General features: G+C 45.8%; 1 protein-coding gene across 1 annotated transcript in view; it reads left to right on the top strand.

The window, feature by feature from the left end:
- The first annotated feature begins 2597 nt into the window (after window positions 1–2597).
- The window catches only part of BPI (bactericidal permeability increasing protein), a 47002-nt gene continuing 27261 nt past the window's right edge, over window positions 2598–22338 (top strand). The window contains exons 1-2 of the mRNA XM_006051744.4: window positions 2598–2713; window positions 20372–20568. Of these exons, the coding sequence (XP_006051806.4) occupies window positions 20442–20568 (127 nt within the window). The 5' untranslated portion in view covers window positions 2598–2713; window positions 20372–20441. The remainder of the gene's footprint in view (window positions 2714–20371; window positions 20569–22338) is intronic.

Raw genomic sequence — 22338 nt, 5'->3', positions numbered from 1 at the left:
ATTTTTCTTATCTCTGTTTAAAAAAATTAATTGTCAAAATAAAATAACAGATAACCTTTTTAAAATAAAATGTTTATTTTGAAACAAAAAAAAAAATAGAAATGTCACAGAAATGTCTCAAGATGATGATCACTCCCAATTCCTTTTTTCTTCCCTTTCAATACATCCCTAACTCAAAGACCAAGTTGGAGTGGATTCGAGACTTATTTCTCACTCACTTGCTGGGTGTCCTGCAAATAAACCTTTACTTTGTTGCAAACATTGCCTGTTAGCATTTGGCTTTCTGCACTAGGGGTACATGAGCCCTTGCTCAGTAACAGCCACTTGGGAAAATCAGCCTGACACATATAGATTTCCCAGTAGCCTTACCAGATGAGTAAGAAAGGTCAGGCCCAGGAACCTCAGGGTATTTGGAAGACCTTGAGAAGAGAGGAATTCATCTAAATCTATAGGTACTGCAGGCAAAGTTTGATGGTAAGTGTTTGGCATTGCTTCCTAGATTCTTTTTTTTTTTTGGCTGCACTTCAGGGCATATGAGATCTTAGTTCCCTAACTGGGGATTGAACCCACACTCCCTGCAGTGGAAACACAGTCCTAACCATTGGGTCACCAGAGAAATCTAGCCTTTAAAAGTTCAATCCGAGATTCCTTATGAAAAGTTTCAGCAAATCAGACATAAAAGAGTCTGTATGGTCAATCACTATTCTTACTGCATTTGTGTGAATAATAAGATCAAGTTTAATGAGACTAGATTTCTTTTGCAAACAAAGTAGTCTTACTTCGATTATCTCTGATAGAAAAGGGGTGACTATAGAGGGGAAAAAAAAAAAAACTATGTTTCAGTAGAAACTATAATACACACTTGTGGATATTAGAGTCTAGCTCTGTTAGTGGTCTTTGTGGTTTTGTTTCCTACCTGTAAACTGGACTAGATATGAACTGTTTTCATTTTCTCTGCTCTCTGGCTCCAACTCTCCAAACTAATGTTTCCAATATCTCTCCTTCTTTCTTACTTGGAATCACTGAGAACTAAAACTGCCCTTTTCCCAAAGGCATGAAAGCTAAAGGGAAACAACTTGAAATAAACTTTAGAGAAATCACCACACCAGCTCATAAATGGAGGATCTTCATAGTTATTGCTGTGTGGGACCCTCAGAAAGATCACCAGTGGCATTCAAACTGCAAACAAGGAAATTCTATTAGATCATCACTGCCTGCCCTCACTCCATCTGAAGATATTTCAAGCGTGGCATCCAGAAATCTTCTCAACTGATTGCCTTCAAAACTCAGAATCTTTTGCTTCCATAGAAATGCCTCTTACTAAATAACCTGATGCCAATATATGCACTGTGTAGGCCTAACCTGGAGAGCTCACCTTCATTGTTCAGTTCAGTTCAGTCGCTCAGTTGTGTCTGATTCTTTGCAACCCCATGGACTGCAGCATGCCAGGCTTCCCTTTCCATCACCATCTCCCTGGAGCTTGCTCAAACTCATGTCCATCGAGTCGGTGATGCCATCCAACCAACTCATCTTCTGTTGTCCCCTTCTCCTCCTGCCTTCAATCTTTCTCAGCATCAGAGTCTTTTCCAATGAGTTAGTTGGTCAAAGTATTGGAGTTTCAGCTTCACTATCAATCCTTCCAATGAATAATCAGGACTGATTTCCTCAACTGAAATAAGACACAACCCTTTAACTAATGCAACTTGTCAGGATTAAGAGACCAATTCAATGACATATGGAGCAATCTACCAAATCAGGATAGATTCAAACATATTTATACCAAATGGCTGAAGATGTTAAAATATTTCATGCGTGCGTGTGTGCTAGGTCTCTTCAGTCTTGTCCGACTCTGTAACCCTATGCACTATAGCCTGTCTGGCTCCTCTGTCTGTGGGATTCTCCAGGCAAGAATACTGAAGTGGGTTGCCATGCCCTCCTCCAACAGATCTTCCTGGTCCCAGGATCGAACCCTACATCTCTTATGTCTCCTGCATTGACAGGCAGGTTCTTTACCACTAGCACCACCTGGAAAGCTCAAAAATATTTCATAATATGACTCTAATCTTTGAAGATATTGCTAGGGCTCCCAAATCACTGACTTGGTTTCATCATGAGGCCATTCAAGTGTGAGACAATGGCCATGAAGTGGGTTTCAGACTATTGCCTATACAATTATTGTAGGCTCTGCTACTATGATCCTACTTAGGTGTGCAGTTTCTGGGTTACAACTTGACTTACCCTTAACTTTTAGCAACTGTCTACCCAGGCAATTAGTTGACTTACCTTTAATTCTGTTGCCTCCACATCACAGGGTAGATTGTAGTGTAAACCTTGACAGATGACTTTTCCTTTTGGAATGGAAGTGTTTGCCTTAAGCTTTGATTACCCAAGCACCCACTTCAATCAGGTCTATCTTGAAGAAGCAATTAGGTGAAGAATCAAGCCAGCTTTCCCTACTGAGGGACCTTTGTTTTAGAGATCTTGGTTGATTTTAATAAATGACCGTTTGGGCCACCTGTTTTTTCTCTTCCTGCACTTTAGATTCCAGCTGTTATATTTTAAATTTGCCAATAGAGAGAGAGCCCAGGAAACCCAAGGGCCTCACACTCTTCTCCAATAAAAGCAGCGCCCCCAGCTCCACATGCATTCTCTCTTCTTTCTACTTGCAACCTTGCTGTGTGGCCTCAAGTGTGCTGTGTACTTTCCAGGACTTGTAAGTATTAAACCTTCATTTTTTTCAAAGTTTCCTAATGGCTATTGCTTAAGGGCATCTTGTAATCATAATAAGAACCACAAAGGCCGTTCCAACCACATTGCTTATTGATAGACTGAGATGAGCACAAAATGGGTGGAGTGTCTTTACTCATGTTTATGGATCATTTCTGCTTCCTTTTTGAAATTTCTGTTTGTATTTTTGCTCATTTTCTATTGTGTTATTTATTAGTCTGTTTTATTGATTCATAGGTGTTTGTTTACATATCTTACAGCTCTTTGGTTAGTTCTATGTGTTACAAATATAAACAATTGTGACTTGTCTTTTCACTCTCTTCATAGGGCCTTTTGATGAATGGAAGTTCTCAGTTTTCAATTAGTCAAACTTATGTATTTCCTTTATGGTTTAAACCTTTTGTATCTTGCTCTTAAAAGCTTTGGTTAAAGGACTTTTCCATAAAGATGCTCTTCTACATTTTATTCTAAACTTATAAGATTTACCACTTACATTTAAATTCTCAATTCACCTGGAATGGGTTTTTAATATATGACATGAGATAGAGAATGGTTTTCGTTTTCTTCCTTATGAATAGACAGCTATTCTGGCAGTTTATTGGAAAGACCAATATTTCCATCTGCATTTGCAATGTAGGCTGTGTTATATACCAACTTTTCATATATGCATGAGGGAAAAAATATTAAGGAAAAGGTAGAATGAAATAAAGTGGCATGGAGGTCTTTGTCCAAGCAAGTCCGTGTCTATGTGTTTATCCTAAAGGAATACCTATAAATGCAAAAAAAAAAAAAAACTTTTGGCTCAAGGATGTTGTTTATAAGATGTAAAAACAAAACAAAAAGTCTACTTATATATCCAACAAGAGGGGATTGTTTAAATAAATTATTGTACATCCATACAAAGGAACACTGTAATCTAAGAAGATGTAGTAGGTTTTAATGTGGTGACATATGGTGACTGAAAAAAAATGCACAACCTAAAAGCTGAGAATTCTGTTTTATTCAGCAGATTTGCTGAGGACTTAAGCCTGGGAGGCAGCCTGTCAGATAGTTCTGAGGGACTGCTCTGAAGAGGTAATGGAGAAACCAGGATATACAGGAATTTTTGCAACAAAAACCAGGTAGTCCGAACATCAAAAAATTACTGTTAATTAGAGAAAATGAAACATTTCAAGTTAATGAATTTAGCAGTTTATGTGTTTTGTTCACGTTTTTCATAGTGATATCAGAAAAACATAAATAAAACACAATTCGCTTTTCCTATGTTAAAAAATAAATAATATTGCATACATTAATGGGACCCAGAAATTCTACTCTTAGGTTCTTATCCAAGAGAAACAAAAACATAATTATGTGAATGTTTATAACAGATCTGCTCATAATGACCCCAAACTACAAACAATGCAGGTTACTTCATGTGGTGAATGACAAACTGTGGTGTTTCCACACAATAGAATATTACTCAGCAATAAAAAGACACTACAGATGGACGGATATGCCTCAGTGCTCTGTGCTCTAAAAGAAGCAAGACTCAAAAGGCTGTATACTCCATTGATATGACATTTGGGAAAAGGCAAACATACAGAAAAATAAAGTATCATGGGTTGCCAGTGGTGGGGGTGGTGGGATCGGCTGACTACAAAAGAGGACAAAGAAGCTTTTGGGGTTGAAGGAATGTGTATGTTGATTACTGGGGTGATTAGACTATGGGTTTGTCAAAACTCAGATATAAACACTATAAAGTGTGACTGTATGCAAAGTGTTCCTATATGCAAACTACACCTCAATAAAAAAATGCAAAGTATAAAAGGTGTAATACCTTTACAAATTAAAGCAAGCCAACCATGTGAAAGCTAGAGAAAAATATGCTAAGAATATTTAATGATATGGATAAACATTCCCAATATTGCCAAATGAATATCCATGCCACGCAACTGTGTAACAGACTTCATCTGCTTGTGTGTGTGTGTATATACACACATGTGCATGCACACACATACACACACACACTGGTAGGAAGACTCACTGCTAGCTAAACACCAGAAATGGTGTCTACATCTTTCTGAGTGGAGGGATCACAGCTGATCTTTATTTTCTTTTGCTCTTCTTTTGGTTGATTTTCCCACAAAGACCACACTTGGTCCTGGCTCCTTGGAACTGCTGGAGTCCAGGGCTGGCTCTGGGAGCCTGGGAGGAGGCCTCTACTCCACAGCTGGGAAAACAGCAGCCCCCAGATGAACCCTGAGCCCTGTCCCGTCAATGTTTATTTTTCCTCCCTGAGTAGACAGAGCAGGAGACTGCGAAACAGTGGGCAGGGGTGGGGGGGGTTGCAGTAATTCAGACCCAGAAGCCCCCCTTCAGTTGCCACAAGGCAGCCTGACCATCTCAGAGGCAGTGGCTCACACCTGCTCACCCCTTCCCCATGACCTAGGCTGTAGTACATGAGGGGTATGGTCAAGAGGGTGTGCTCTGGTGCCCCCCACCCCGATTGATGCCCAATTAATCACTTATTAATTAATTAGTCACTTATTAATCACTGTGTCCCTGCATCAGGGACTCAGCCTCTCTGTGTCTCTGTGTCCTCCTCTGGTAACATGAGGATAAAGATGGAGGCTAGCTCATCAGGATGTCGTCTGTGTATATGAGCATGCCTGCCACCTAAGTGCTGGGACAGATGATTAGCAGCATTGCTGTGAAAATCCTGCTGATAGATGTATGAGCCTACTGGTCCCATCTCAGGGCAGGTGGCGCTCACAGGGTCACTGTCCTGACACCCCCCAAATAATTTTTAAACAACTCAAGTTCTTCACTTGTAATTTAGAGCATTCTGAAAGGAATAAGCACCACCTCCTGAGGCATTTCTTTATATATATATATATAAAATTTCATTTATTTCTTTCTTATTTTTGGCCGTGCTGGGTCTTCACTGCTGCTAGGGCTTTTCTCTAGTTGCAGTGAGCAGGGGCGACTCTCTAGTTGCAGTGCACGGGCTTCTCTTGCTTGGAGCACAGGCTCTGGGGTGTAGGGGCTCCAGTAGTTGCAGCCCGCAGGCTCTAGAATTAAGGTGCACAGGCTGAGTTGCTCCTCGGCATGTGGGAACCTCCTGGATCAGGGATGAAAGCCACCCCTCCTGCATTGGCAGGCAGATACTTTACCACTGAGCCAACAGGGAAGCCCGAGATATTAATACTTCTCAATATTTCCCTGTTCTCAATTGTTCATATCCCTCACGACCATCACTATCAGCTTTTTGGAGGTCTCTCTTCTCCAAACTCCCTTAATTCAGCCAACAAGCACCTACTGTGTGCCAGAAGCCAACTGAGATACCTGGGAGCAAAACACAGAAGAAACTTCTTTATCCATATGTAGATTAAGAGCCAGCCCCCAAAGCTAGCCCTGCCCTAGAACCTCTATCATTTCCCTCTTTCTCCCCCCACCCTCCCTTCTTCATTGTTTTGCCACTCAGAACTCCCAAACACCTGCAGCCCTCTCCGTAGAGAGTGGGGGGACGGAATGAAGCTGAGCCAGACTCTCCTTAGTGGGAAGGACTGGGCACTTCCAGTCATCAACAGCCATGTCCATTACAAATGGAGAGTTCCAGGTCCAGCCAGCACAGGAGGGGCTTAGCCATGGTGGCCTCATTTTGCAAAGGTCATCTCAATCCCATTTGGATTGGCAGCAACTTCCAGGCAGCAACTTCCCCACTGTTGTTCACTCCTCAGGGAAGGTACAGCATTGGGCAAAATGTACAGTAGGCTCTTGGTGGCTAGTAGAGCCCCCGAAGACGCCCCCTGGACAGATCTCTTTCAGGGGCCATGGATGGCCCACATCGGAATCCACTGATGTGCTGGGGCGGCGTGTGGAGCAGGGGTTTGCTGTGTCTTATAGAGATCAGTACCCCATGCTGGCAGAGCACTCCACCCCTTTTGAAGACCCCCGACTGGCCAATCTCCCACTCATTTTGAGCTCCAGGGGAAAGGCAATGGGTAACAGTGGGAGGGGGCCAGGGTTTGAACTTGTCCTCAGTTCCACCCCTTAGTAGCTCTGAAGCCTTGGCAGCCTTCCAGACTCTTGGACCCTCGGTGTCTTCTGTAAAAATACAAATGTTAACTCCTTCCTGAGTGGACAGGATTCAGTGAAATGTAGTACCTGGAAGCATTTTGTTAATGCTTATCTGCCCTTTTCTCTGAGAAAAGAAGCCTCCACTTTCAGACTATCAGACACCTGGGAACAGAATCTGAGACACTGACTCATGTGGTTCTTATCACTGGGATCACTGCATATCTACACATGCAAACTTGTGTACAACACACACACACACACACACACACATGTATGGGTATTGTTCTAACCAGTGTTCCTAATGGCAGCAACAAAAGCAGCTGTGCTGATTGGAGCAGGAAAAGAAATGTACAGAAAAGAGAGAAGTTTGGCTTATGCAATCACAGGAATGTCTATGCCTTAACTCTGAAGGCAGAGTGAATTAATTAATTACAATTAATTGAGAGGCACACATAGTATTGGACTTCCCAGGTGACACTGAAAGAATGAACGTGAAAGTCGCTCAGTCCTGTCTGACTCTGCGACCCCATGGACTATACAGTCCACGGAATTCTCCAGGCCAGAAAACTGGAGTGGGTAGCCTTTCCCTTCTCCAGGGGATCTTCCCAACACAGGGATTGAACCCAGGTCTCCTGCATTGCAGGTGGCTTTTTTACCAGCTGAGCCACAAGGGAAGCCTGGTAAAGAACCCACCTGCCAACGCAAGAGACATGAGATGCAAGTTTGATCCCTGGGTCAGGAAGACCCCCTGGAGGAGGGCATGGCAGCCCACTCCAATATTCTTGCCTGGAGAGGCCCATGGACAGAGGAGCCTGGCGGGCTACAGTCCATAGGGTCACAAAGAGTCAGACACGGCTGAAGAGACTTAGCACGCACACACAGTATTATGCCGCTCGCAGTGCTCCATAACGGCTAAGAGAAGAATAACCTTTTCATGTGACACCTCTGTTCAAAATCCTTTAATAGCTCCTGTCACCAACGTAGTCCTGGCCTCAGGCTGTGGTGGGTGGGGTGGAGGATCTGAATTCTTTCAAAGGATCTAGGAATCCAAATAGCTCAGGAAGGCTTGTCTGGAAGCCAGCACACATTCCCCAGGAGGGTAAGAAATGCTCTCAACCCCACCTGCTTCCCTGCTCTCACCATCCTTCTCCCCTCCCGCTGCTGCTGCTAAGTCACTTCAGTCGTGTCCGACTCTGTGCGACCCCATAGACGGCAACTCATCAGGCTGCCCCATCCCTGGAATTCTCCAGGCAAGAACACTGGAGTGGGTTGCCATTTCCTTCTCCAATGCATGAAAGCGAAAAGTGAAAGTGAAGTCGCTCAGTCATATCCGACTCAGTGACCCCATGGACTGCAGCCCACCAGGCTCATCCGTCCATGGGATTTTCCAGGCAAGAGTACTGACCCTCCCCCTAGGAATCTGGAATTGCTACTCCAATTGGCTGGATTCTAGAACGCTGATGGGTTCTTGTCTAATAGTGGGCAGGAGTTTCGGGGGCTAAAGGGTACACATCCAGGTGCCCATTTTCAGTTCTTCTGCTCTGTGCTATGTGACCAGTAAGCCTAACCAAAGCTCACTCTGGTTTTCTCCCTCTCCCTCTCTCCACCCAAGCCAGCCATTGGGGTTTCACCCCCACGCATTCAGCCAAGGGCTGGGAGGGGATGAGACCTGCACCCCCACCCCCGCTTCTGTGTTCCAGGCCAGCCTCAGCCACTGGCCACTGGCCCAACTGACGATGAATCACTACTTTGCTTCCGAGTGTGACAGTCTGAGTTCAGTTCCCCAGGTGCAGAGGGGGCCAGGGGGCGGGGAACTGGTCGCGCAAGTTTTAGTCATTTAGAGGCCCCTTAGCCTAACTATCCGAGAAGGCAATGGCACCCCACTCCCGTACTCTTGCCTGGAAAATCCCATGGACGGAGGAGCCTGGTAGGCTGCAGTCCATGGGGTCGCTAAGAGTCGGACACGACTAAGCGACTTCACTTTCACTTTTCGCTTTCATGCATTGGAGAAGGAAATGGCAACCCACTCCAGTGTTCTTGCCTGGAGAATCCCAGGGACAGGGGAGCCTGGTAGGCTGCCGTCTATGGGGTCACACAGAGTCGGACACGACTGAAGTGACTTAGCATAGCATAGCATAGCCTAACTATTAAATATCATCCAAATGTGCCCCTGCCTCTTCATCTCGAATGTCTCTAAATCCTGAGTTCGAAAAATGCAAATTCATTTTAAAAAGTCTCTAGATATGCAGTGGCTTTTTTTCAACTTACTGGATGCAAACTTAATTATTATCACATGAAGATCTTCATACTTGAAAAACTTAGGGGACACTGGGCTCTGAGAACAAGACCACAACATGCCTTTGCTTACCTCCACCTGGCCTACCCTTCCCCCCCACAATTCATGGAGGATGCCCAGGGGTCTAAGGGGATGTGCTTCTGCAGGAGTCCTGACATTTCAGAGTCAATTTCATCATGCAACCTAACAGGACGTGCTCCCTTCCCTCTTTTTGAGGTCCTCTATATCCACATGCCACTTCTCAGTTGTGTGGCCTTGGGGAAGCTACTTAATTTCTCTGAGCCTCAATTTTCTCATCTGTGAAATAGAGTCAATAATACCTACTTTCAGAGACAGGTGAGGATTATTAAAAGAGAATGTTAGCCAAGGGTTTGGCTTGGTTGTTGCCGAGGGATTCGTTTACACCCTCCAAAGACAGGGCTGCTCTTATAGATGAGGACTCTGAGACCCAGAAAGGTGCAAAGACTCGTCCAAGTTCACATAGCCGTGTAGAGGCAAAGCCAGGGCTAAAAGCCTGGCCCCGGTCCTCACTGGCCACCCCTGATCACCACCTGCCCAGGTCTCCAGCCCCGTGCTCTCACCACTACCAAGCAGGGCCAGGCTGGCAATGTTTCTTTCCTTACCAGCAGCAAACTCCAGGGCTGGCTGAGTACACACCTATTTCCCAACGTGGCTGGGGGGAAATGGCTCTGGGTGTTCCTTGGACATTTGGCAACTATGTGTTGCATTACTTCCTGTGATCCTCCCTGGGGCTGGAGGAGGCCCAGCCTGCTGGAGCCAACACTGCAACCCTGGCGAAGCGTTTCAGCTTCCAGAGAGAAATGAGAAGTGAGAGGGACACACTCCCTCCCCTGGGCTCCCTACCAGAACCTCTCTGCTTTCTGTTTCCCTTTCCCACGGCCTTCAGCTCTCACCAGAAACTGTCCTTCCTGCAAAGCCAATACCTTCAGGCTCAGAAGTGGCCTGCTTCTCTCAACCCCAAGGCTGCCCCTCCAGGGCCAAGGTCAATTCTCACCTCCTCCAGGAAGCCTCTGGGGATTGTCAGGCTGCACTTGTCCTCCTTAGGCTCCAAACAACTTATTGTCTGGAATTTATGCTCTGGGCTCTGACTCTTCTTTCATTTATTGACAATATTTTTCTTTTAATTTAAATTAAAAAAATTGCTTGCAAGGATCTTAGTTCCTCTACCAGGCTTGAACTGGTAGTCCATGCTGAGTCCTGACTACTGGGCCATCAGGGAATTCTCCTAAACTTTCAATTTTTATAAAATTTTAAAGGTTGTGAAAGGTTGTTGCTGAGCCATGAAATATGCTGGGATTCTTGGCCTCCAGAGGAGAGGAATCCAATCTGGGGCCAGGCTTGATTGCTCAGAGCTTTTGTGTAATAAAGTTTTATTAAAGTATTAAAGAGATAGAGAAAGCTTCAGACATAGACATCAGAAGGGAGCAGAAAGAGTGCCCCCTGCTAGCCTTTCAGTTCAGTTCAGTTCAGTAGCTCAGTCGTGTCCCGACTCTTTGCGACCCCATGAATCGCAGCACGCCAGGCTTCCCTGTCCATCACCAACTCCCGGAGTTCACCCAAAGTCAGTGATGCCATCCAGCCATCTCATCCTCTGTCATCCCCTTCTCCTCCTGCCCCCAATCCCTCCCAGCATCAGGGTCTTTTCCAATGAGTCTACTCTTCACATGAGGTGGCCAAAGTATTGGAGTTTCAGCCTCAGCATCAGTCCTTCCAATGATCACCCAGGACTGGTCTCCTTTAGGATGGACTGGTTGGATCTCCTTGCAGTCCAAGGGACTCTCAAGAGTGTTCTCCAACACCACAGATCAAAAGCATCAATTCTTCAGTGCTCAGCTTTCTTCACAGTCCAACTCTCACATCCATACATGACCACTGGAAAAACCATAGCCTTGAGTAGATGGACCTTTGTTGGCAAAATAATGTCTCTGCTTTTGAACATGCTATCTAGGTTGATCATAACTTTCCTTCCAAAGAGTAAGCGTCTTTTAATTTCATAGCTGCAATCACCATCTGCAGTGATTTTGGAGCCCCAAAAAATAAAGTCAGCCACTGTTTCCCCATCTATCTGCCATGAAGTGATGGGACCAGATACCATGATCTTCGTTTTCTGAATGTTGAGCTTTAAGCCAACTTTTTCACTCTCCTCTTTCACTTTCATCAAGAGGCTTTTTAGTTCCTCTTCACTTTCTGCCATAAGGGTGGTATCATCTGAGGTTATTGATATTTCTCCTTTAGCAGGATGTTATATATCTATCAGCAAGCTGTTAATTAGAGAAAGGAGATGTCTCAAAACTCAGAGTGGCACTAGGCCCTAAACCCACAACGTGGACTTTGAGATAACACTGGCACCAGGTGAGTCATCCCTGGCCTTAAAACGATTGACATAAATCTTGAAGAAAGGCAGGTTTCCAAGTAAATATGGAGATTCATTAACATAGATTAGGGGAACAATGTATGAGTAAAACAAACAGGTTTGTTGGGCCCTTATTGGTTGAACATTTCATACAAAGATGGGCACAATAAAGGACAGAAATGGTATTGACCTAACAGAAGCAGAAGATATTAAGAGGAGGTGGCAAGAATACACAGAAGAACTATACAAAAAAGATCTTCACAACCCAGATAACCATGATGGTGTGATCACTCACCTAGAGCCAGACAATCCTGGAATGCAGAGTCAATTGGGCTTTAGGAAGCATCACTATGACCAAAGCTAGAAGAGGTGATGGAATTCCAGTTGAGCTATTTCAAATCCTAGAAGATGATGCTGTGAAAGTGCTGCACTCCATATGCCAGCAAATTTGGAAAACTCAGCAGTGGTCACAGGACTGGAAAAGGTCAGTTTTCATTCCAATCCCAAAGAAAGGCAATGCCAAAGAATGTTCAAACCACCTCACAATTGCACTCATCTCACACACTAGCAAAGTAAGGCTCAAAATTCTCCAAGCCAGGCTTCAACAGTATGTGAACCGTGAACTTCCAGATGTTCAAGCTGGATTTAGAAAAGGCAGAAGAACCAGAGATCAAATTGTCAATATCTGTTGGATCATTGAAAAAGGAGAGTTCCAGAAAAACATCTACTTCTCCTTTATTGACTATGCCAAAGCCTTTGCTGTGTGGATCACAACAAACTGTGGAAAATTCTTCAAGAGATGGGAATACCAGACCACCTGCCCTGCCTCCTGAGAACTCTGTATGCAGATCAAGAAGCAAAGTTAGAACTGGACATGGAACCACAGATTGGTTCCAAATAGGAAAAGGAGTACATCAAGGCTGTATATTGTCACCCTGCTTATTTAACTTATATGCAGAGTACAACATGAGAAATGCTGGGCTGGATGAAGCCCAAGCTGTAATCAAGATTTCTGGGAAAAATATCAATAACCTCAGATATGCAGATGACACCACCCTCATGGCAGAAAGTGAAGAAGAACTAAAGAGCCTCTTGATGAAAGTGAAAGAGGAGAGTGAAAATGTTGGCTTAAAACTCAACATTCAGAAAACTAAGATCATGGTATCCAGTCCCATCACTTCATGGAAAATAGATGGGGAAACACTGGAAACAGTGACATACTTTATTTTGGGGGGCTCCAAAATCACTGCAGATGGCGACTGCAGCCATGAAATTAAAAGATGCTTACTCCTTGAAAGAAAGGCTATGACCAACCTAGGCAGCATATTAAAAAGCAGAGACAAAAGTCCATCTAGTTAAAGCTATGGTTTTTCCAGTAGTCATATATGGACATGAGAGTTGGACCATAAAGAAAGCTAAGCACCAAAGAATTGATGCTTTTGAACTGTGGTGTTGGAGAAGGCTCTTGAGAGTCCCTTGGACTGCAAGGAGATCAAACCAGTCCATCCTAAAGGAAATCAGTCCCGAATATTCATCGGAAGGACTGATGCTGAAGCTGAAACTCCAATACTTTGGCCACCTGATGCGAAGAACTGACTCATTGGAAAAGACCCTGATGCTGGGCAAGATTGAAGGCAGAAGGAGAACGGGACAACAGAGGATGAGATGGTTGGATGGCATCACCGACTTTATGGACGTGAGTTTGAGTGAGCTCCGGGAGCTGGTGATGGACAGGGACACCTGGTGTGCTTCAGTCCACGGGGTCACAGAGAGTCAGACATGACTGAGCGACTGAACTATCGGTTCTGTGGCTTCCCTTGTGGCTCAGCTGGTAAAGAATCCACCTGCAATGCAGAAGGCCTGGGTTCGATCCCTGGGTTGAGAAGATACCCTGGAGAAGGGAAAGGCTACCCACTAGTATTCTGGCCCGGAGAATTCCATGGGCTGTATGGTCCATGGAGTCTCAACGAGTTGGACGTGACTGAGCCACTTTCACTTCACTTCACTTATGGGTTCTGCATCTTAAGCGGAACTGACTTGGAGAAAGACAGAGTCTAGGGTAAATACATGCCCACTCCAGTGTTCTTGCCTGGAGAATCCCAGGGACAGGGGAGCCTGGTGGGCTGCCGTCTATGGGGTCTCACAGAGTCGGACACGACTGAAGTGACTTAGCAGCAGCAGCAGCAGGGTAAATACCTAGTTCATTAACATAGATTTAAGACAAACATTTCCATAAGAAAGACACACATTGGTTAGCTCAAGGTTTGAGAAAAGTTAAGTTCAGGTGGAGCCAGGTATCATGGCAACACATATTTTAAGAGAAACCTCCTTTTAATTTTGTATAGAGAAGGGGAAAAAAAATCTGATACTTGTTTTTTTCCTCCTGCCGCCTGAGAGAGAGATAAAAAATGTCTGACACTTGCAGCCTATGTCCTCTGTTTGGAGACCCCTGGGCTTCCTGCATGTTACCCTCTCAGTTGCTTTCCATTTACAGCTATGACAAAATATTGGCTAGATTTGCCATGTTGTTCAGCGCATCCTTGAACCCATCTTACACCCAATAGTTTATGCCCCCCACTCCCCCACTCTCTATTACCCCTCCTCCCTTCCCACTGGTAACCACCAGTTTGTTCTCTATGAATCTGCTTCCTTTATATTATATTCACTAGTTTGTTGTATTCATTTACTCACTACTGAATATATCTTGTGATCTACTCTAAGAACTGCACTAGTAATAAAATAATAAGAGAAAGATTTACACTCACCTCTAAGACAAGGTACCCAAAGGGGCCTTTTTATGAGACTCAAGGCTCTGGAAGAGACTTTTGTTAGCCTAACAAGATAGGGGAGACACCCGCTCAAAAGGTTGTTGTTGTTATTCGGTCGCTCAGTCATGTCCGATTCTTTGCAACCCCATGGACTGTAGCCTGCCAGGCTCCTCTATCCATGGGATTCTCCAGGCAAGAATACTGGAGTGGGTTGCCATGCCCTTCTCCAGCAAGAGGTTATCACCATAGTACAAAACATCTTTTTTTTCTTTTGGCTGCTCTGGGTCTTAGTTCGTCACGGTGCAAGGGCTTTCTCTAGTGGAGCACGGGCTCTAGAGAGCCCAGGCTCAGTAGCTGCAGTGCACAGATTTTAGATGCCCCTCAGCACATGGGATCTTAGTTCCCTAACCAGGTATCAAACCCCTGTTCTCTGCATAGGAAGGTGGATTCTTGACCACTAGGCCACCAGGGAAGTCCTATGATTGCCTTTTAGATACTACACACCCTAAGGCCTGATCTCCATGAAGCCCTATTCCTTACTTCCCCTCCACCCCCCAGGACCCTCCACGAACCCTTTCCTGTTCCTGCACCCCAAATCCAGGGTCAGTAAATAACTGACAACATACACGGGAAGCCAGACACCCAGAGGATGTGGGGCCAGGAGGGAAAGAGCTGGAGGATCAGGGGCAGAGGGGGAGGGAGTCGTTTCCGGGACTTCCACTAACCACAAGGGTGGCCTCATCCTAACACTGGGTGGGGTCTGAAGAAGAGCTGCCCCCGAGGATGGAGTGTGGGGACGGAGACAGGTGCAGCAAGGTTAAGCGACAAAGTCAAGCTCACAAAGCAAGTAAGTGGCAAGCTAGGATCTGTGCCCAGGTCCGTAAGGTTTCAGCCCACAGTCCTAACTGCCTTGCTGTGCTGGGAGGGAGCGTTCCTCCCCACAGTGCCTGGCTGAGTGGCAGCTTACAGAGGCCACGGGAGCACTAGACCTCTCCCTCTGCACAGGTCCAGCCCAGACCCAAAGACCTGACGACCTAGGGCTCAGTGCGTGGTGCCCTAGTGTGTTTTCCTGGGGACTCCAGGACTCTCCAACCAGCTGACCATGATGGTTAAATTAGGACTATTTCTTGAACACTTTCTCCATGCCAATCGATTCACGCCTATTATTTAATCCCCAGAACAACCCCCATGTTGGGCATTGTTTCCCATATTTAAATGAGGAACCCAAATTTCAGAAGGGTCAAATAACTTGACCAGAGCAAATAACTTGGCTGGAACTATAAAATCAGGGCTCCAAGCCAAATGCACTTTTTTTTTTTGGAAAAAAAATCAACATCCTAAGGAGCATGGATTAGAAAGGTGGAAAGAACCAGCCCATGAATCATCCACTCTTGACCCATCCCACCTCTAAATTTCTGCTGAGGTAGTGTATTTTCCTACGTTGTGAGTTGGGACAACAGGACAGAGTTTGAATGGATGACAGAACTATTCTATATTCTTATGGTGATCCTGGTTATACATAGCTGTACATGTATTAATGATTCATAGAGCTAAAAGAAACTATATGAAGTAAATATGGCATAATGTTAAGATTTTACAAATTTGGGTAGTCTGTTCTTACCTTTATATTTGAAAGATTTTACAATAATAACAAAAAGGCCAAAAAGAGGAAGAAGGAAAAGAAGAGGAGACGGAGGAAGAGACACTGGAAAAAGCCTGTTAAGGTGCAATGGCTGGAGCTGCTGCGGTCATCTTGCAACTGTCAATGAAAAATTACTCAGTCAATCTAAGAAAGAAATGAAATTTTTTATTTGCACCAAACTGAAGATTATAACCCAGGAATATGAGAAATTAATCTGTGAACTTAGTTCCCCCTTCTCCATTCTTTGGCCACTGAATAAAACTTGTATTGTTTCAATCTCAAACAAAAACAGGAACAGCATCTCAGAAAGCTCTGAGGGCTGTTCTACCATGAGAAGTCAAGACACAGTTACATACGTTTTTTGAGACAGAGGACTGTAAATTACATGATGAATCACTGACATTTTACACAATCCAGATATGCAAGTACAAGGTGGTGATGTGATCCCCTTACAAGATCAAGAAGGAATGTTACCTTTCCATCAAGAAGAGTTGTCTTCTTGATGCTGGGAGAACGCTTCTCTTTAGGGCTGAGCTGGTATTTCTGCCAACAGCGAAGATTTAGTCGATGCCTAACGCAGATACACAATGCACAGTAGAAGGGAGAGAGGAAGCCAAAGGACAGAAATACATTTTTTATGTTTACATTTTTCTTGTCTTGCCATAAAATATGAATTTTATTTCACACAACCATGAAAGCAGCCAGTTTAAGGGTAAATCTGAGATACTAGGGTGGCAGAGCAGACAGGTGTGGAGAGATGGTAAATGTCTGTTAATTAATGAATTTTTTAAATTCGCATTTTTGTTGCAAATTTGGTGGGGTTTTTTTTCCTGGCCAAACAGCATGTGGGATCATAAAGGTGCTCCATCCAGGGATCAAATCCACAGCTCCTACAGTGAAAGTGCAGTCTTAACCACTGGATGGCCAGGGAAGTCTTGTTAGCTGTTGAATTAATCAGATCCTCAAACCTGCTCTCTCTCTGGACTTCATCTCTGAGATATGGGTAGACTGTTGAAGCCAATGTGAGCTGGGGATTTCTGTTGCTTGGGTTGAAGACACTGTCACTCACACCAAGTAAAGAGTCAGGTCTGAAGCAGTGGGGCCCCACCATGGCCAGGGGCAGAACCAAAAAGGAGGTCAGAGGTTTGCTGATGGACTCATCTGGATTTGACTGAGCATAAGCATCATAAGCCAGTGGGGCTGGCTTATTGCCAGTTGGTTTTAAGATTCTTACGTTGTGGCACTTTAAGTTATCATTCTGTGAGTTTCCTTGTAATACCCCTTTCCTGTCTGATATCCTCACAGAGGCACTATCTGCCTGGACCCAGGGAACTCTGGAATTTAGGGCAGTTAGAGCTGCAGGTATTCCAAACTGTGTAAGATAACTTTTCAAAAAATGGATTTTCTGACAAGTCATCAGTCTGTGTGTTTTGGCCTGTGTCTTCCTTGTATGGATACAGACACGGGAATATGGGGGCCCAGGAAGGCAGAGCTAGGGTGAAGACCCAGGGTGACAAGTTCTCTTAGAAACTACCCCAGGAAGAGAGGAGAATATTTCTCTCCATGAAAGGCACTGCGACCTTGACAGGGACATAATTGCCTTGTGACTCAGTTTCCTTATCTTCAAAATGGAGGATAATTATTCCTCTCTCACAGGTTATTTGGGGTTTCCCTGGTAGCTCAGATGGTAAAGAATCCACCTGCAATGCAGGAGACTCGGGTTTGATCCCTGGGTTGGGAAGATCCCCTGGAGCAGGGAATGGCAACCCACTCCAGTGTTCTTGGCTGAGAAATCCCATGGACAGAAGAGCCTGGCAGGCTACTATCCATGGGACACACTGAGGGATTAACAATTTCATCACTTTTCACTGGTTATTTAAAGGCTTGAAGACAATATATATAAAATGTCATAGTAGATGCTCTGTCCATAGCCACTGTTTTCATTCTACAGCAAGCCAGAAGGATTCTTGGTTGTGGTGGGTGGCGGCAGGAAGGGAGATCCTTTTAGAAACAGTGGAAAGAGAAGAAAGAAAAAAAACTCAGAAAGTCTCATGTCCTCCAGGCTCAATGGGCTTCATTAGATTTTCATCAAATCAGAGTCAGGGAGACAGGGCGTCAGGGGGCTGATGAGAACCCAGCAGGAGAGAAGCTGGCCTTCCTCTCTGCAGCCCCGCCCCTCCTCTCATCACCATGGAGATGGTGCCATGCTGCCTGGTGGGGTTCCCGCCCACACTGGGCCTGAGGCTGCTGCAAAGGGAGGGGCAGGGGCCTAGCAGACAGAATTCCATCTGGAAAGTTGGAGGGAGGGTGGGGAGTGTGTGTGCTGATGCCACCCCCACCCGCACCCCGCCCCAGCTCCCAAGATGCTGAAGGACTCAGGTTGGTGTGGGATGCGTCTGCGCTTGAATCCCAGCTCTGCTAGCAGCCTAGCTGCGTGACTGTGGAAAGAACACTTCCCCTCTCGAAGCCTCAGGCTTCACATATGTCAAAGGAAAGGGGAAAAGGTATAAGAACAAAAGCCTGGTGAAGAAAACTGTAGGGTAAGGAAGCAATGAAAAACAGAGAACCGCACATACTGTTCTTAAAAAAGGGAACTTCACAAAACCGGCGTTGATTACATATTTCTGTGTTGAAAGACATACCTAATCTACACTTACCAAAAGTGGGGAGCGAGGAGAGAAATACTCTAAAATACACTTCTGCTTGCCCTCTCTGGAACTGGGAATTGCACGTAATTTTCATTTATATTTTTTTTGGTTCTTTCTCAAATTTTGGCCCATGAACATGGATTGCTTTGAAAGTCAGATTGACAGTAATAGCTACCATTTGTGAGCATATTATGCATGGGGTATTGTGTTAAGTGCTTTACATGATTTAAAGCCCTTTATGTCTTCACAATAACCCGAGGTGGGGGGTGTACTCTGGTTATCATCACTTTACAAAGAGGAACTGAGGTTCAGAGAGGTTATGTGGCTTGACCAAAGTCAAACCACCACAAAGTAGCAAAGCTGAGCTTTAAAACCAGTTAAAATACCAGACTCAAAATTCAAGCATTTAATTATTACCACTATTGCCTCTCAGGACAAGAAAATGGTTCAGGCTCTGTTTCCTTAAAGGTTTTACTGTGGAAAATACCAAGGAAATCAAAAGTAGAAAGAAAAATACAATTCTCAGTTATAAAATGAGTAAGTTCTGGGGATCTAATGTATAGCATGATAATTGCAGTTAAGAATACTATATACTTGGAATTTGTTAAAAGAGTAAATCTTCATTCTCCCTACACACACCAAATGATAACCACGTGAAGAGAAAGATGAGCTAATTAGTTTGGTTGTGGCAATCACTTCACAATGTATACATATATTGAATTATCACATTGTACACTTTAAATGTACATTTGACCCTTAAACAATGCAGGGGCTAGGGGTGCTGACATCCCAAGCAGTCAAAAATTCGAGTATAATTTAGCGTCAGACCTCCATATACGCAGTTCCATCATATCCAAGTTCCCACATCTATGGATTCAACCACCCACAGGTGGTGCAGGACGGCAGTACATATTTATTGAAGGAAATCCATATACAAATGCACCTTCACAGTTCAAACCTGTGTTGTTCAAGCAGCAACTGTGTACAATTTTGCCAATTATACCTCAGTAGAGCATAAAAAAAGAAGACAAAAAATATAATCAACTCTGATATACCTACCACCCAGCTTCCAGGAAGTCCTTGGATGGAGGGATTTGGGTGGAGGGTTCAGGGAGGGGGGAAGGGGAGGGGAATGACGCTCAGAGCCAGGTCTTGACTTACACATACCACACACACCACACACACACACACACCACATATACATACATACACACACACCACACAGAACCACGCACCACACATACATACACATACACCATACCACACACACCCTAAACATATACACACACACCACATACAAACACATCACACATACATATATACAACATACCACACCACATATGCACACACACCAAACACAATCCCACACACAACACACATACATGCACACTGCACACCACACATACATACACATAGACCACACATACATACACATACACCACACATCATACACACATCACACATGCATACATACACACACCACAATACGTACACATATACCATACCACACACACCCCAAGCATACATACACACACACCCCACACACAAACACACCACACATGCATACACGCATCACACATACATACAACATACCACACCACACACACACCCACCAAACGCAACCACACACACAACACACATACATACACACATGCCACACATACACACACACACAGCACATGCACACGTACACACACACACACACAGGGCTCCCAGGCTCCACTGCTGCCTGTTCTGGGGCCGTGGCCCCACCACACGGTGGGGAACCGCAGGCAGGCAGCCGCCCACCCCCTCTTCCGCCCCTGCTCGTGTTCCTTCCTCCTTTCTCCATTCTCCTGACTTGCATTTCCACAGCTGCCTCCTTTATAGGTCCCTGGTTCCCCTCCAAGACCTCGAGGTTTTGGCAGCTCTGCAGGACGAAGACATGGCCAGAGGCCCTGACACCGCGCGGAGGTGGGCAACCCTGGTGGTGCTGGCCGCCGTGGGCACAGCTGTGACGACTACCAACCCTGGCATCGTGGTCAGGATCACCCAGAAGGGCCTGGACTATGGTAACTGGCTGCCTTCCTTTCCTTCTCTCCCATCACTGACTGAGCACCTGCCGTATGCAGCCCTTAAATCCAGGGTATGGCCTGCTCACTGCTCCTTCAAGGTGGCCCTCTCACCCCGTCTTACAGAGCAAGAAGCTGGGCCAGGGTGAGTTACCCAAGGTCACAGAGCTGGGAGGTCGCAGCGGGGGAGATGGAACCCTAGTCTGGAGGACTCTGAGTCCAGTGCTCAGGCCCCTCATGGTCCCCCTCCCTCTACCCAATAACCGATTCGGGCTTGGGCCCTTCACTTCCTTCCTAGCTGGTTCTCAGCCCTGATACTCGTCTGGCAGCCCCTGGCTCAGTCCTCAGCGTGGGCCGAGCTCAGGCTCTGTGAGGAGCGGTGGTGCTTGGCAGCCACACTCTGCACAGTAGCCACCCGGGTGCCACAGAGAGGATCCCCCCCAGGCCACTCCCTCAGGCCCAGACACAGCAGAGAATGTTATGAAGCAGCCTCCTGACCTGCTCATATCGGTCTAGGCACTATGCTAAAAGCACAAAATGTTACTAGTGACCTTTACAGATGAGCAGACAGACTGGAAGGAGGGAAGGGGAAGGGGGTGGCCTGATCTGAGCTCTGGTCTGTGATGTATCGGCGTGGGGCTGCTCAATGCTGCCTCTCGGTGGCAGAGAGATGACCTGCAGAACAGTGGGGGACAGCCAGTGCCCGAGACATCAGACCCAGGAGAAGGCAGGCTCTCAGGGGCGGTGGACCTCCGGAGGAATCAGGACATGACCAAAGTGAAGTGATAGTCGCTCAGTCATGTCCGACTCTTTACAACTCCATGGACTATACAGTCCATGGAATTCTCTAGGCCAGAATACTGGAGTGGGAAGTCTTTCCCTTCTCCAGAGGATCTTCCCAACCCAGGGATCGAACCCAGGACTCCTGCATTACAGGTGGATTCTTTACCAGCTGAGCCACAAGGGAAGCCCAAGAATACTGAAGTGGGTAGCCTATCCCTTCTCCAGAGGATCCTCCTGACCCAGGAGTCGAATCAGGGTCTCCTGGATTGCAGGTGGATTCTTTACCAATTGAGCTATCAGGGAAGCCCCGGACAGGACCAAGGAGACCTGGTATTCCATCCCTGAATTCCTACCCCAGCCCAGGCAGGACACCTGTGAATCCCAGGGTTGCAGACGGAAGGCTCCCTGTGAGCTAGGAGAAAGGATTATGCCCCTGCCCTGTACCCAGACCTGGGGTGCCTCTGGTCGCTTCCCGGGAGCAGAGACTTGGGCTCAGCCTTTAAGCCCAAACGTCTTCACATTCTGTCAGAGCAGCCTCGGTCCCTCCTTCTACTCACACCCCATTCAGCCATCAGTGAGTGTCCTGAGGTGCAGCATATTGGTTCAGGACCCTCATTACTGACACTATTCAGCGGCTCCCGAGTGCCTTCAGAAGGTGTCCTGGGCTTGGTATTAGAGACCCTTCAAGACCCAGCCCCTGCAGATCCACAGACGGTGGCCATCCCACATTTTAATTTCTCTCTGGGTAGTGCCAGTCTGTGCTTGGTTTACTTTTGGACCCCCAGAAGGGCTGTCCCAGGGCATGGGCTCTGGGAACAGAAGGCCTGAATTCAGATGCTGCCTCCCTCATCTGACAGCTGTGTGGTCACGTTTCTGAGTCTGTTTCCTCGTCTGTGAATTGGGAGGTGTAACAAGACCCACTGGGCTTCTTCCCTGGTGGCTCGGTTGGTAAAGACTTCCTGCAGTGTGGGAGACCCGGGTTCCAAA

Source organism: Bubalus bubalis, chromosome 14 (assembly GCF_019923935.1).
Source record: "Bubalus bubalis isolate 160015118507 breed Murrah chromosome 14, NDDB_SH_1, whole genome shotgun sequence".
In the NCBI taxonomy this organism is placed as follows: domain Eukaryota; kingdom Metazoa; phylum Chordata; class Mammalia; order Artiodactyla; family Bovidae; genus Bubalus; species Bubalus bubalis.
Note: the sequence above shows the minus strand (reverse complement) of the source record. Positions and strands in the feature narration are given on the sequence as shown.